Source organism: Pogona vitticeps, chromosome 6, assembly GCF_051106095.1.
Source record: "Pogona vitticeps strain Pit_001003342236 chromosome 6, PviZW2.1, whole genome shotgun sequence".
NCBI lineage: Eukaryota > Metazoa > Chordata > Lepidosauria > Squamata > Agamidae > Pogona > Pogona vitticeps.
This window is the reverse complement of record NC_135788.1, coordinates 75514477-75526921: the sequence shown is the minus strand read 5'-3', so window position 1 is coordinate 75526921 and position 12445 is coordinate 75514477. Positions and strand designations below refer to the sequence as shown.

The window sequence follows — 12445 nt, the reverse complement described above, 5'->3', positions numbered from 1 at the left end:
AAACCTATGTGACAAAACAACAATCCTTCTGGGAGAACGTATTGTGGACAGATGAGACAAAAGTAGAGCTTTTTGGTAAAGGACATCATGGCACTGTTTACAGAAAAACAAATGAGGCATTCAAAGAAGGAACACAGTCCCTACAGTCAAACATGGTGGAGCTTCAAAAAATTTTTGACAAAATTGCAAAGGTGCCAATATTTTTGGCCATGACTGTAGCACTCTCTCTCTCTCTGGAGTTAGAGATAATTTTGGTACTTGTCCTTGGTTATCTGTACAGATAAATACTATTGTCTATTATTCATAATTCTCTAATTTTTTTCACAGAGTAGATGCATTATAATTTAAAACATTTCACATTTTAATGGCCTGGATAATGGAATAACTGCTTGTTTCCTCTGCCCATTTGCAGCCTCTGCACAGTATTCTGAAAGAAGCCTTCTCAATGGCTACTTCTGTATCATGCAGTTATCTTTCCATTTGAGGTTTGCCATCTATCAAGCTAGTTTAGAGTAAGAGAAAGCATATATTTTCAAAAATCAGGGAAATATATTTCTGTGTGCTAGATTTTACAAATGAGAGTGCAACCTGAAGTAAACTAAGAGACTGTTTATGTAGGAGCCACTGATTAGTGAACCTTTTTCTCATTTTCTGCTCCCTTCAGCCTTCATAATTTGGAGTTATGTCATGGCCCAAGCTAGTAGTTGTGTTCTATTTAAAAGTCATGAAGAAATCTGTCAGTAAATATGGCTTCTTCAATTCACAACCATACCCTGAAGTGTATTTTATTTTAATAGAATTTTAAATAAAACTGCTTTATTTTATTATTCCTAGCAAACTGCTCTTCACTGGAGCACCTATTACAATAACCCAGAGCATGTGAAACTTCTGATCAAACATGATTCTAATATTGGAATCCCCGATGTTGAAGGCAAAATTCCACTTCACTGGGCAGCTAATCACAAGGATCACAGTGCAGTTCATACTGTCAAATGCATTTTGGTAAGGCATTTTGTTCAAATAAATGCTGATTTATTTACTGTAATTTTGAGGGGTAGAATCTTATGCTAAGCAGTGCATATTACACTAGAAACAGTAATTCCAATTAATTCTACACTAGTACTGAACATCACAGTATTGTGTTTTTACTCTGAGTCTCCCGTTTTTGAAGGATATAGAGAAAATGGGATACAGTGGTGCCTTGCTTAACGAGCGCACCGTTTAACGACGAATCTGCATAGCGATGTTGCTTTTGCGATCGCAAAAGCGATTGCATTGTGATGTTTAGATAGGCAAAAACTCACATTGCGATGATCGGTAAGCGTTTCGCTTACTGATCTTCGCATTGCGATGTTTTTACAACAGCTGATTGGCTGTTTCAAAATGGCCACCGAGTGCCCAAAATGGCCACCGCAAGTGTTTTCGCGCCCTGCCCTCGCTTACCGAGGGCGCGAAAATGGCGGCACTATGGAGGAACTTCGCTGAATGGTGAGTTTGGGCCCCATAGGAACACATTAAACTGAGTTTAATGCGTTCCTATGGGGTTTTTCGATCCGTTTAGCGATGTTTTGTATAGCGACAATTAATCCGGAACGGATTAACGTCGCTATGCGGGGCACCACTGTATGTTCAAAAGTGTGTAATGAAATTGGTCAGGGTGAAAGGAGTGGGTTTGTTTAGTTAGGAAAAATCTGGAGATTTATGAATATACTACTCTAATATTTAAAAGTTTGTCAAGTAAGACTGGGTGGGGATTTTTTTTCTCTGGCCCGATTGGTCTGGACTAGACTTTTATAAAAGATAGAGATTGGTTGAATATTTGGAGAAATGTATTGATGATAAGAGCAATTTGACAGTGAAACTGATGATAGGCTTTCTTCTTGGAGGCCTTCCAGAATAGGCTATGTTGCTCTGGATTTCCTCATGAAAACTGTTTTAAATGCTTGGGATCCTATAATGATATCCATGCAAGAAGGTGATTATATAATTGCAGCTCAACAACAGTTGTATTCATACATGTCATTGAAGTTTTTCCTGATGGAGCTACTAAACAAAGTTGTATGTATTTTTGAGAATATGGAGCTACTAAACAAAGAAATATAAACCAAAAAATGGGAAAAGCCACAATTGTGACATCATACGCAAACTAAACCAGAAGACCCATAAGTGAAATTATATATATATATATATATATAAAATTCATATATATTGTCACAATTTTGACTTTTCCCATTTTTCGGTTTATATTTCTTTTTTTAGTTGCTCCATATTCTCAAAAATGCTTACAACTTTGTGTGTGTTGTATATACACACACACACATACACACACATACAGTGGTGCCTCGCTTAACGAGCACACTGTATAACGACGAATTCGCATAGCGATCCATTTTTTGGGATCGCTAATGCGAAGGCATAACGACGGTTCCAATGGGCAAAAATTGATTAGCGGCAATTGGTAAGCGTTTCACTTACTGATCTTCGCATAGCATTTTTAAAAAATCAGCTGATCGGTGGTTCCAAAATGGCCGCCGGAAGACCCAAAATGGCCGTGCGCAGCGTTTTTGCGCCCTGCCCTCGCTTACCAAGGGCATGAAAATGGCTGCCGCTATGGAGAAACATCGCAGAATGGTGTGTTTTGGGCCCAATGGGCTTTTCCGTTCCGTATAGCAATGTTTCCCCATAGCAAAGGTTAATTTGGAACGGATTAACCTCGCTATGCGGGGCACCACTGTATATACAAATGCATTTGTTACCAATTTTCTGTAGGTAGATACTAGAGTGGTACCTCAATTTATGAACTTAATCCATATTGGAACGGTGTTCGTACGTCGAAAAGTTTGTGAGTCAAGGCAAGATTTCCCATAGGAATGCACTGAAAACCATTTAATCCGTTCAGGCTGTTTTTCATTCGTATGTCAAGGCGCTGTTCGTAGGTTGAGGCATTAGTTCTCATAGGAACTAATGCAAAGCCAGTTAAATCCGTACTCTACCACTAGGGGGATTTTTTCTTCTTCTTTTGACCTAAGATGAACTTAGGTCAAAAAAAAAGTGCGGAAGGTTTTTCTTCCCTTTTTTCATTTGTAAGTAGAGGCTCCTTTCGCAAGTTGAAGCAACTTTTTGTGAACGGAGCTGTTCATAACTTGAATCATTCACAAGTGGAGATGTTCGTAAGTCAAGGTACCACTGTACTATCTTTTAGAGCTCAGTGTCTCTTACATGCATGTTATTTTTACATACTAGGATGCTGCTCCAACAGAATCTCTGCTGAACTGGCAAGATTATGAAGGACAAACTCCTCTCCATTTTGCAGTTGCTGATGGGAATGTGGCTGTTGTTGACCTGTTGACCTCCTATGAAGGTTGCAATGTGACTTCTTACGATAATTTATTTCGGACTCCTCTTCATTGGGCAGCTTTACTGGGTAAATGCTGAATGACAGTTTTTTTCTGGCTATGTATGAGCTTTTTTTTTGGATTTGTAGAATGAGTGATGTCTGTAAGTGAGAGGGAAGGACAGACAGTTAGTTTTGGTTTCTCTCAATTTCTTATTTTGCAGACTTTACATTTGTTAGCCTCTTTCCATATTGGATTACAATTTTTATAAAAGTGTGCATGAAAATTTGTACACATTTTACAGTGGTGCCTCGCTTAACAATGTTAATTGGTTCCCAAAAAAACATCACTATGGGAAAACATCGCTAAGCGAAACACCATTTCCCATAGGAATGCATTGAATGCCGGATAATCCGTTCCAATGGGAACGGATTACCATCCTTAAGCGAAAATCGCCATAGGAAACATCGCTAAGCGAAACAATCTTTCCCCCATTGGAATGCATTGAAGCCTATTCAATGCATTTCAATGGTTTTGACAGGTCCGTTTTCGCTATTTTTAAAGTGTCTTAAAATGTTCAAAAACTGTTTTAAATGCTTGGGATCGTTAGTGCACCTTGTAAAACCTTTGCAAACTTAATTTGGCTTTGTTCTGAGTCTTCGTTAATTTTTGGTGAATTCCCACCCCCATTGGAATGCATTGAACTGTAGGCACCACTGTGTATACATTACTGTTAAGGACATGTACACATGTTTGTACACTGGTGCCTCACAAGACAAAAGTAATTCATTCCGCAAGTAGTGCCGTCTTGCGAAATTTTCATCTTGTGAAAACCACTTCGCAAGACGAATGAATAATTTTCGTCTTGCGAGTCATTGGTCTTACGAAAAAAATCATCTTGCGAAGCACAGCCATAGAAGAAGCCGTCTTGCGAGTCACCAACACAATCACAAAACGCTTTCGTCTTGCGAGTTTTTCATCCGGCGAGGCGTTTGCCTTGCGAGGTACCACTGTATTAGGTTTTGCTTAATGCAACATTTCCAGTTGATTTTCCTCTTTGTAGACTTAGTGCATCACAGGTAGATTGTGCAGAGCTGTTCAGGAGCTTATAGTGCTGAACAATGCATTTTGGCAAGAACCTTCTGTTACATACAGCACTGATGGTACCTGTCTGTCATGGGTTTGGAGGGAAAGTTCCATCCTATGGGGAGTGGAAGGCGGGACATCAGGGGGAAGAGCTGTACTGTATATATATTTGGAGCTGGTGTGTAGAGTGAGGAGTGAGAGTCTGTGTGTCAGACTGGGTACAACTGTGTGTCAGTTAGTACATACCTGATAGGTTCAGGTTTCTTTATAGGTAGCCAGAACTGATAGGTTCAGGGTCTGTGCTTTACTTTAAAGTGTTCTGTGTGAACCAAACCGTTGTATGTATGATTGAGACTAAGCCACGTTACAGTATCTTTACCTGATCATTTTATTTACCCTGTTTGTTATTTAAATAAACCTTGTTCTGTTGTTTGTTAAAAATCCATTCCTGTCTGTGTGACTTCTTATAGGGAATGGTTGGTGGCAGCATAATTAGAGTGTGGCATACTCCAGTAGGTCTGGGGTTGTCACATTGATTGGTGTCCAGCGTGTGGGATACGACTGGTCCAGTGGTCCAGTGGTCCAGCAAAGCCTTGGCAAGTGTGCCCAGAGCAAGGGGGGTCTAGTCAGGGACAATCTGAGAGCGCGTAGGTAATCTTCTAGGCTTACCTCACGGGGAGGTACGCTAGTGGAAGAACGTGCACACTCAGATTGGGGACTAGATTAGGGAGCTCTGAGGCAACCCGTTTTGGCGGGAAAGGGCTGAGGCAAAGCTGTGTGAAGTAACAGTGATCTAGCCTGTCTGCTGAGAGGCCTAGCAGAGGGGGTGGATTCTGCCTGGCAACAGTTGCAAGTTAGTGCTGAAGGAACAGCAGCAATCTATAGAAGGCTGTTCCTGAGGCAAAAGGAAAAAAGTCATCGCTTTATTTTGAGGCTTGACTTTTGAAGGCAGCCTGTTCTGGGGGGGGATTATGCCCTTGACTCGAAGTCAAATGGCCGAAATGGGTGAAGTGAGAGAACCACAGGTAGACCAAGGTTCTGAGGAGGAATTTGGCTCAGTGCAGGATGAGAGCACGGGAGAACAGAACCCAGAACTCAGAAAAATGCTCCTAGCCCAACAGCATGAACTGAGGGTGAGGGAAATGGAGGAAAGATTAGAGAGAGAAAGAATGGCGTTTGAAAGGGAAAAGGAAGAGAAACAGGAAAGGGAGAGGCAAAGGCAATTTGAAATGGAGGAAAGGGAAAGAGAGAAACAAAGACAATTTGAGTTAGAGAAAATGGCGTTTGAGCTGAAGAAGCTGGAGATAATGAATAGAAATAGTAATAACAATAATAATGAGGGGAACCCAGGGAATGGGGAAGGCAGCCTGTCTAAAACTGACTTGAAGAAATTCCCTGTGTACCACAAGGGAGATTGCCCTGAGGTGTTCTTTTCCCTCGTGGAAAGAGCGTTTGTGGACTTCTCAGTAAGGGAAACTGAGAAGATGACTATTATGCGATCTTTGATCAGTGGCAGTCTGGCAGAAGTCTATGCAGAGATGCCAGTGGAACTGATGAAAGACTTCGCTGAGTTTAAAAAACTGGTGTTTGCCAGACATGGGATAAATGCTGAACAGCTGAGGCAAAGATTCAGGTCACTCACAAAGAAACCAGAGCAGACTTTTACCCAAGTGGGGGCCCAACTGGTGAGGTTGCTAGAGAAGTGGCTGTCTCAGGAGGGGACAGAGACCTTCCAGCAGCTCAAAGACCTGATAGCGCTGGAACAGTTTTATTCAGTCCTGCATGGGGAACTGAAGTTCCAGGTGAGGGAGAGGAAACCGAAATCTGTGACAGAGGCGGCAGAGATCGCAGATTTTATTTACCAAATAAGAAAGCCCTTAGGTGCTGAGGGGAAATCTGTAGGTAAACCCAAAGAAACCTACAGCAAGTACTCTCAGGGACCAGGGAAAAACCAGCAAGGGGGAGGGGCCCATGTTGAAGGGAAGCCCTCAGACATGAAACCACAAAGACCTCAGATTTTGGAGGGAAAACCAAAAACAGATGAGAAAGACTCCAAGTACAGCAGAAAATGTTATTTCTGTCAAGGAAAGGGCCATCTAATCTCAGAGTGTGAGAAATTAAAGCAGCTAAAGGGAAATTTGCCTCATGATTTGAGTGGAACCAAGCCAAAAGCTGTGTTCTGTGTCCAGACCGAGCAAAGCTCCTTGCCATTGAGGGAGCCTGTTGCTATGGCTACTCAATCTGGAACAGTTACATCTGCTGATCAGGCTGGGGAAAATGGTCCTCTTGTAGAGGTCAAGCGCTGCTTACTAGTGAGGACAGATTCGCAATTGTTTGAGACCGCAGGGGTGGACGTAGGAATACTTGACCATCAGTATAGGGGGCTAAGGGATACTTGTTCCCAGGTGACCCTGTGCCATCCAGATATTATTCCTAGGAAGTATATAATCCCAAATGAGAGCTTGAAGGTGGCAGGGATTGAGGGGCAGGTGATCTCACTGCCAGTAGCTGAGGTACCTGTGAGCTTTCAAGGCTGGAGGGGAGTTTGGCGGCTAGCGATTTCATCGACTCTGCCAGCAGCCGTGCTCGTGGGAAATGACCTGGCTGAACATGTGAAACGGGTGCTAGTGATTACATGCTCACAAACTACCACGGGGACAGTTCAGGGGGGTACTGAAGAGCCCGAGACGGAAGCAGATGAGGATAGTCCCGAAGCTGTGGTAGAAACCTTAACCACAGACAGCAAATTTGGCCAAGAGCAAAAGGCAGACGCCACTCTCCGAAAGTGTTTTGAAAAGGTGACAGACACCCAGCTAACACCTGAAACCCCAGCGAGATTTCGCGAGGAAAAGGGAATTTTATATAGAGAGACCCTGAGGAATGTCTCAAAAGGGGGAGATGGGATCAGAAGTCAGCTAGTGGTACCTGAAAAGTATCGCCCCATGATCTTACAAAGGGGGCACTCTGACATGTTTGCTGCGCACTTAGGGGTGAACAAAACACCGCAGAGAATCACACAAAATTTTTACTGGCCTGAAATAGGGAAGCAGATCAAGGAGTTCTGTAAACAATGTGATGTGTGTCAGAGGCAAGGGAATAACCGTGACAGGACCAAAGCGAAGTTGTGCCCTTTGCCTGTGATTGACACCCCGTTCAAATGTATAGGAGTGGATATTGTGGGACCTTTGCCCAAGGCCACAAAGAGGGGGAACCGGTTCATTCTCACCATTGTGGACCATGCCACGAGGTACCCCGAAGCCATTCCCTTGACTAACATTGAAACTAACACAGTGGCAGATGCCTTGGTGGGGTATATGTCCAGGATGGGATTTGCCTCAGAAATAATCACAGATTTGGGCACATCGTTTACATCAAAGCTCATGAAACGGTTATGGCAAATCTGTGGAATTAAACACAAGGAAACCACTGCCTATCACCCCGAAAGTAATGGGTTAACGGAGAAGTTCAATGGGACTCTGATGCGCATGATTAGGGCTTACTTGGCGGAGAATCCAAACAATTGGGACCAGAAGCTGCAATCCCTTTTGTTTGCTTATCGATCAGTGCCACAAGCCAGTACCGGGTTCAGTCCGTTTGAACTTTTGTTTGGGAGAAGGGTGAAAGGGCCACTAGATTTAATCAAACAAAATTGGGAACAGATCACCCAGGATGACCCACAAGATGTTGTGACATATATAGACTCTTTAATGAATGACCTAAAGAGAAACCTAGAGCTAGCAGCAGAAAACCTGCAAGCTCAGAAGGTTAGACAGAAAATCTGGTATGACCAGAAAGCCAGGGAGAGGCACTTTAACCCAGGGGAGGAAGTGCTTTGGCCTAGGCCCTGCAAAGAGAACAAACTGCAGCTGGGTAGCCCAGAAAGAAAATATTTGGGTCACATGGTAGGGGGAGGAGTGATCAAACCCCTAGAGGCCAAGATAGAAGCCGTTCGTGATTGGCCCAGACCCAACACCAAGAAAAAAGTCAAATCATTTCTTGGGTTGGTGGGCTACTACAGAAAGTTCATCCCGAGGTTTAGCGAGATGGCGACTCCGCTGACCGATCTGACGCGGAAGAAGACTGATGACCGCATCCCGTGGACCAGTGACTGTGAGGAGGCGTTCCAGAGGTTGAAGGAGGCGCTCATCAATTATCCAGTGCTGCGTGCTCCAGACTTCGACCGGGAGTTCATCATCTACACCGATGCGTCTAACAGCGGGGTAGGAGCAGTTCTTTGCCAGGAGGATGAAAATGGTGACCAGCATCCAGTGTCCTACCTGAGTAGGAAACTCCAGAAAGGTGAGAGACATTTGGCAACCGTGGAAAAGGAGTGCCTGGCCATAGTATACGCGATCCAGAAGGCCAAACCTTACATCTGGGGAAGACATTTTGTTCTGTGCACTGACCACTCACCACTGCAGTGGTTAAAGACAATGAAAACCCACAATAGTAAACTTATGAGGTGGGCTTTAAACCTGCAAGATTATGACTTTGAAGTGAAGGTGGTCAGAGGGTCAATGAACTGTGTTGCTGACGCCTTGTCAAGAAGACCCGAAGAGTGAAGATGGCGAAGAAACATGGACTATGTATATTTTGGTGACCAAAAGTTAAATGTACCTGTTTGTTTATTAAACATGCTTGGTTTGTATTAATAAAGGTAACTTAATGTATTGTAAATATGAATGTTAAAATGCCTAATTGATATGTTTAACCTAGAGTGTAAGTATGGGATTGTGTTATTGTATATCTGTTTTTGTGTGTTTTGATCCTGGTTGTTTTTTGGAGAAAAGCACTTTAGCTTTTCCCCTGCAAAACAACTTATAAAGAGGGGAGGTGTTACATACAGCACTGATGGTACCTGTCTGTCATGGGTTTGGAGGGAAAGTTCCATCCTATGGGGAGTGGAAGGCGGGACATCAGGGGGAGGAGCTGTACTGTATATATATTTGGAGCTGGTGTGTAGAGTGAGGAGTGAGAGTCTGTGTGTCAGACTGGGTACAACTATGTGTCAGTTAGTACATACCTGATAGGTTCAGGTTTCTTTATAGGTAGCCAGAACTGATAGGTTCAGGGTCTGTGCTTTACTTTAAAGTGTTCTGTGTGAACCAAACCGTTGTATGTATGATTGAGACTAAGCCACGTTACAGTATCTTTACCTGATCATTTTATTTACCCTGTTTGTTATTTAAATAAACCTTGTTCTGTTGTTTGTTAAAAATCCATTCCTGTCTGTGTGACTTCTTATAGGGAATGGTTGGTGGCAGCATAATTAGAGTGTGGCATACTCCAGTAGGTCTGGGGTTGTCACACCTTCTGTCTAGCATTCATGTCTGTTCAGGGTTCCCTCTCTTTCCCTCAGTTCCTTTTCATCCACCATATTAGCAATGAACTTGCAAACGTCTTTCCAGTTAAGCTGTCACTATTTTTTTCATTATTTTCACTGTTTACTATTCATCCTTCATTTCTGTAACTTATGGTCTTCGTTTCACATTTTCTCTGCTTTTCATCTGTTGTTTCTGTCCTCATGTGCTTTGTTTCTGTTGCTACATCCTCTGAAGCCCTATAGCTGATTACAGTGTGCTTCGACTTACGAATGTCCCTACTTACGACCATTTCGAGTTACGACCAGCTCTGGCCACAAAATTTTGCTCCTACTTGCGACCAGAGCTTCCACTTACGAACAGAAAAAGGCAGGGGAAAAAGGCGGGAAATTTGAATTGCTAACTTTAGGTGGTGACGAGGCTGCTTCTTTGTAGCTCTTTCGCCCCAGCAATTAGACAGTGTCCATGGGAGGACGAGGCTTGGGACTGCCTCTTTCTGCTTCTGAGTGAGCATGTGTGTGTGTTTGCAGGGAGGCTTTGGGCTGCCTTATAAGGTAAGGTGCTGTTTTCTGCTTTTTAAAATCTGTTCTGGCTGTTTTTGCAGTGTGGTTTTGAGCTGGAGGGGTTATGTTTTTGTGTTGCGATGGGTCTTTGGGGGTTTATTTGTTTTTTGGTGTTTTTCCACCCATTTTTGATGGGGGATTTTGTTGCATTTTGGAGTTTTTCCCCCATTTCTTGATGGGTTTGGGGGGGTTATTTATTTGTTTATTTATTTAACTTATATGCCACTCTACGCAAAGGTCTGTTGTTAAAATACAATAAAAAGATAAAACAATTAAAATACAATTAAAATAGCCATCAGGACCCACATTTGATATTATTTCAATTAAAAGCCTTCTGGAACAGGAAGGTTTTGACCTGGTGCTAAAATGTCATCGGTGTCAGCGCCAGACTAATCTCAGTTGGGAGGGCATTCAATAGTCTGGGGGCAGCTGCCAAAAAGGCTCTTTGTCTACAAGCCATCTCTCTTACCTCTTTGAGGGATGGCTCTTTCAAAAGGGCCCCCTGGCTAGATCTTAACTGCAGGGTAGGCTCATATGGAAGGAGGCGGTCCTTCAAGTATCCAGGGCCCAAGCTGTTTAGGGCTTTATATGTCAAAACAAGCACTTTGAATTGGCCCGGGCAGCAACTGGTAACCAATGTAAATTAAAAAGAATCGGCTTGATGTGCTCTCTAGCGGCCCCACCACTCACCAGCCATGCAGCTCGATTCTGGACCAGTTGCAGTCGCCGGACCGTCTTCAAAGGCAGCCCCACATAGAGCGCATTGCAATAATCTATATGAGATGTTACCAATGCGTGTGTAACTGTCATGAGATTCCGCTCGTCCAGGTAGGGCCATAGCTGGTACAATTTCCGCAGCTGAAGGAAGGCGCCTCTGGCCACCAAGTCCACCTGGGCTTCCAGAGTTAGACTGGGGTCCAGGAGCACCCCCAGGCTGTGGACCCTGTCCCTTAGGGGGAGTGTAACCCCATTCAGGTCAGGGAAATGGCCCTCCAACCTGTCCGGCGAAGCACCCACTAACAGCACTTCCGTCTCATCTGGATTGAGTTTCAATTTATTAATCCTCATCCAGCCCATTATCAGGTCCGACATGAGTTCAGCACAGAAACCGCCTCACCTGGATTGGTGGAAAACAAGAGGTAGAGCTGACTATCATCAGCATATTGCTGACTCCTCAGCCCAAACCTGCTTAGGACCTCTCCCAGCGGTTTCATGTAGATGCTAAACAGCATGGGGGACAGTATCAAGCCCTGAGGTACCCCTTGACATAAATGCCATGGGGCAGAGCAACTGTCCCCCAGCACCACCCTCTGGACATGGTCAGCCAGGAAGGAGCAGAACCACCGTAAAACAGTGCCCCCAACTCCCAACCCAGCCAGCCTGCCCAGAAGGACACCATGGTCGATGGTGTTGAATGCTGCTGAGAGGTCCAGGAGTATCAACAGGGTCACACTCCCACTGTCTCTCTCCCAGCACAGGTCATCATCGTACAGGGAGACCAAGGCAGTCTCCATACCTAAAACGGGTCTGAAACGCGATTGAAATGGATCCAAAAATCTATTTCATCCAGCAGCGTCTGGAGTTGCCTGGCCACAACCCACTCCAGCGCTTTGCCCAAATAAGGGAGGTTCACCACTGGTCAGAAGTTAACCACCAGCCTTGGGTCCAGGTTAGGCTTTTTAAGGAGTGGCCAAATTACCGCCTCTTTCAAGGTGGTAGGGAACACTCCCTCTCTCAAAGAGGTATTCACAGCCTCCTGGACCAAATGCAACCCCCCCCCCCCGGCAGATCTTCCAATTAGCCAAAATGGGCAAGGGTCAAGTAGAGTGGTGGTAGAATGGACAGATCCAAGCACCCTGTCCACATTGTCAGGTCTCAACAATTGAAACTCATCCCCCCATTTCTGATGGGTCTTGGGAGTTTGGTTGCTTTTTTGGGGAGAATTTCTCCATTTCCGATGGGTCCTACATTCTTCCCTTGCTTTTCCCTTTGTTTTCTTTGTATTTCCTACCTGCCCCCTTTGTTCTCTGTGCATATCCAATCTGCTCCGTTTGTTTTCTGTGCATTTCCAATGGTTCTTCGGTGGCCTCTGTGAATACTAATGGGTTAATCTGCGCTCGAGCAGAGCAGTTTCAGAAAC

At 44.1% G+C, this 12445-nt stretch overlaps 1 protein-coding gene across 3 annotated transcripts in view; it reads left to right on the top strand.

Annotated features, from left to right (window-relative positions):
- The window catches only part of INVS (inversin), a 114900-nt gene that overhangs the window by 54157 nt on the left and 48298 nt on the right, over positions 1–12445 (top strand). For all 3 annotated transcript variants that reach the window (XR_012088498.2, XM_073003905.2, XM_073003904.2), the window contains exons 5-6: positions 835–1002; positions 3244–3424. Coding sequence is in view for 2 of the 3 variants with exons in the window: in XM_073003905.2 (XP_072860006.2) it covers positions 835–1002; positions 3244–3424 (349 nt within the window). In the remaining variant the exon portion in view is untranslated. The remainder of the gene's footprint in view (positions 1–834; positions 1003–3243; positions 3425–12445) is intronic.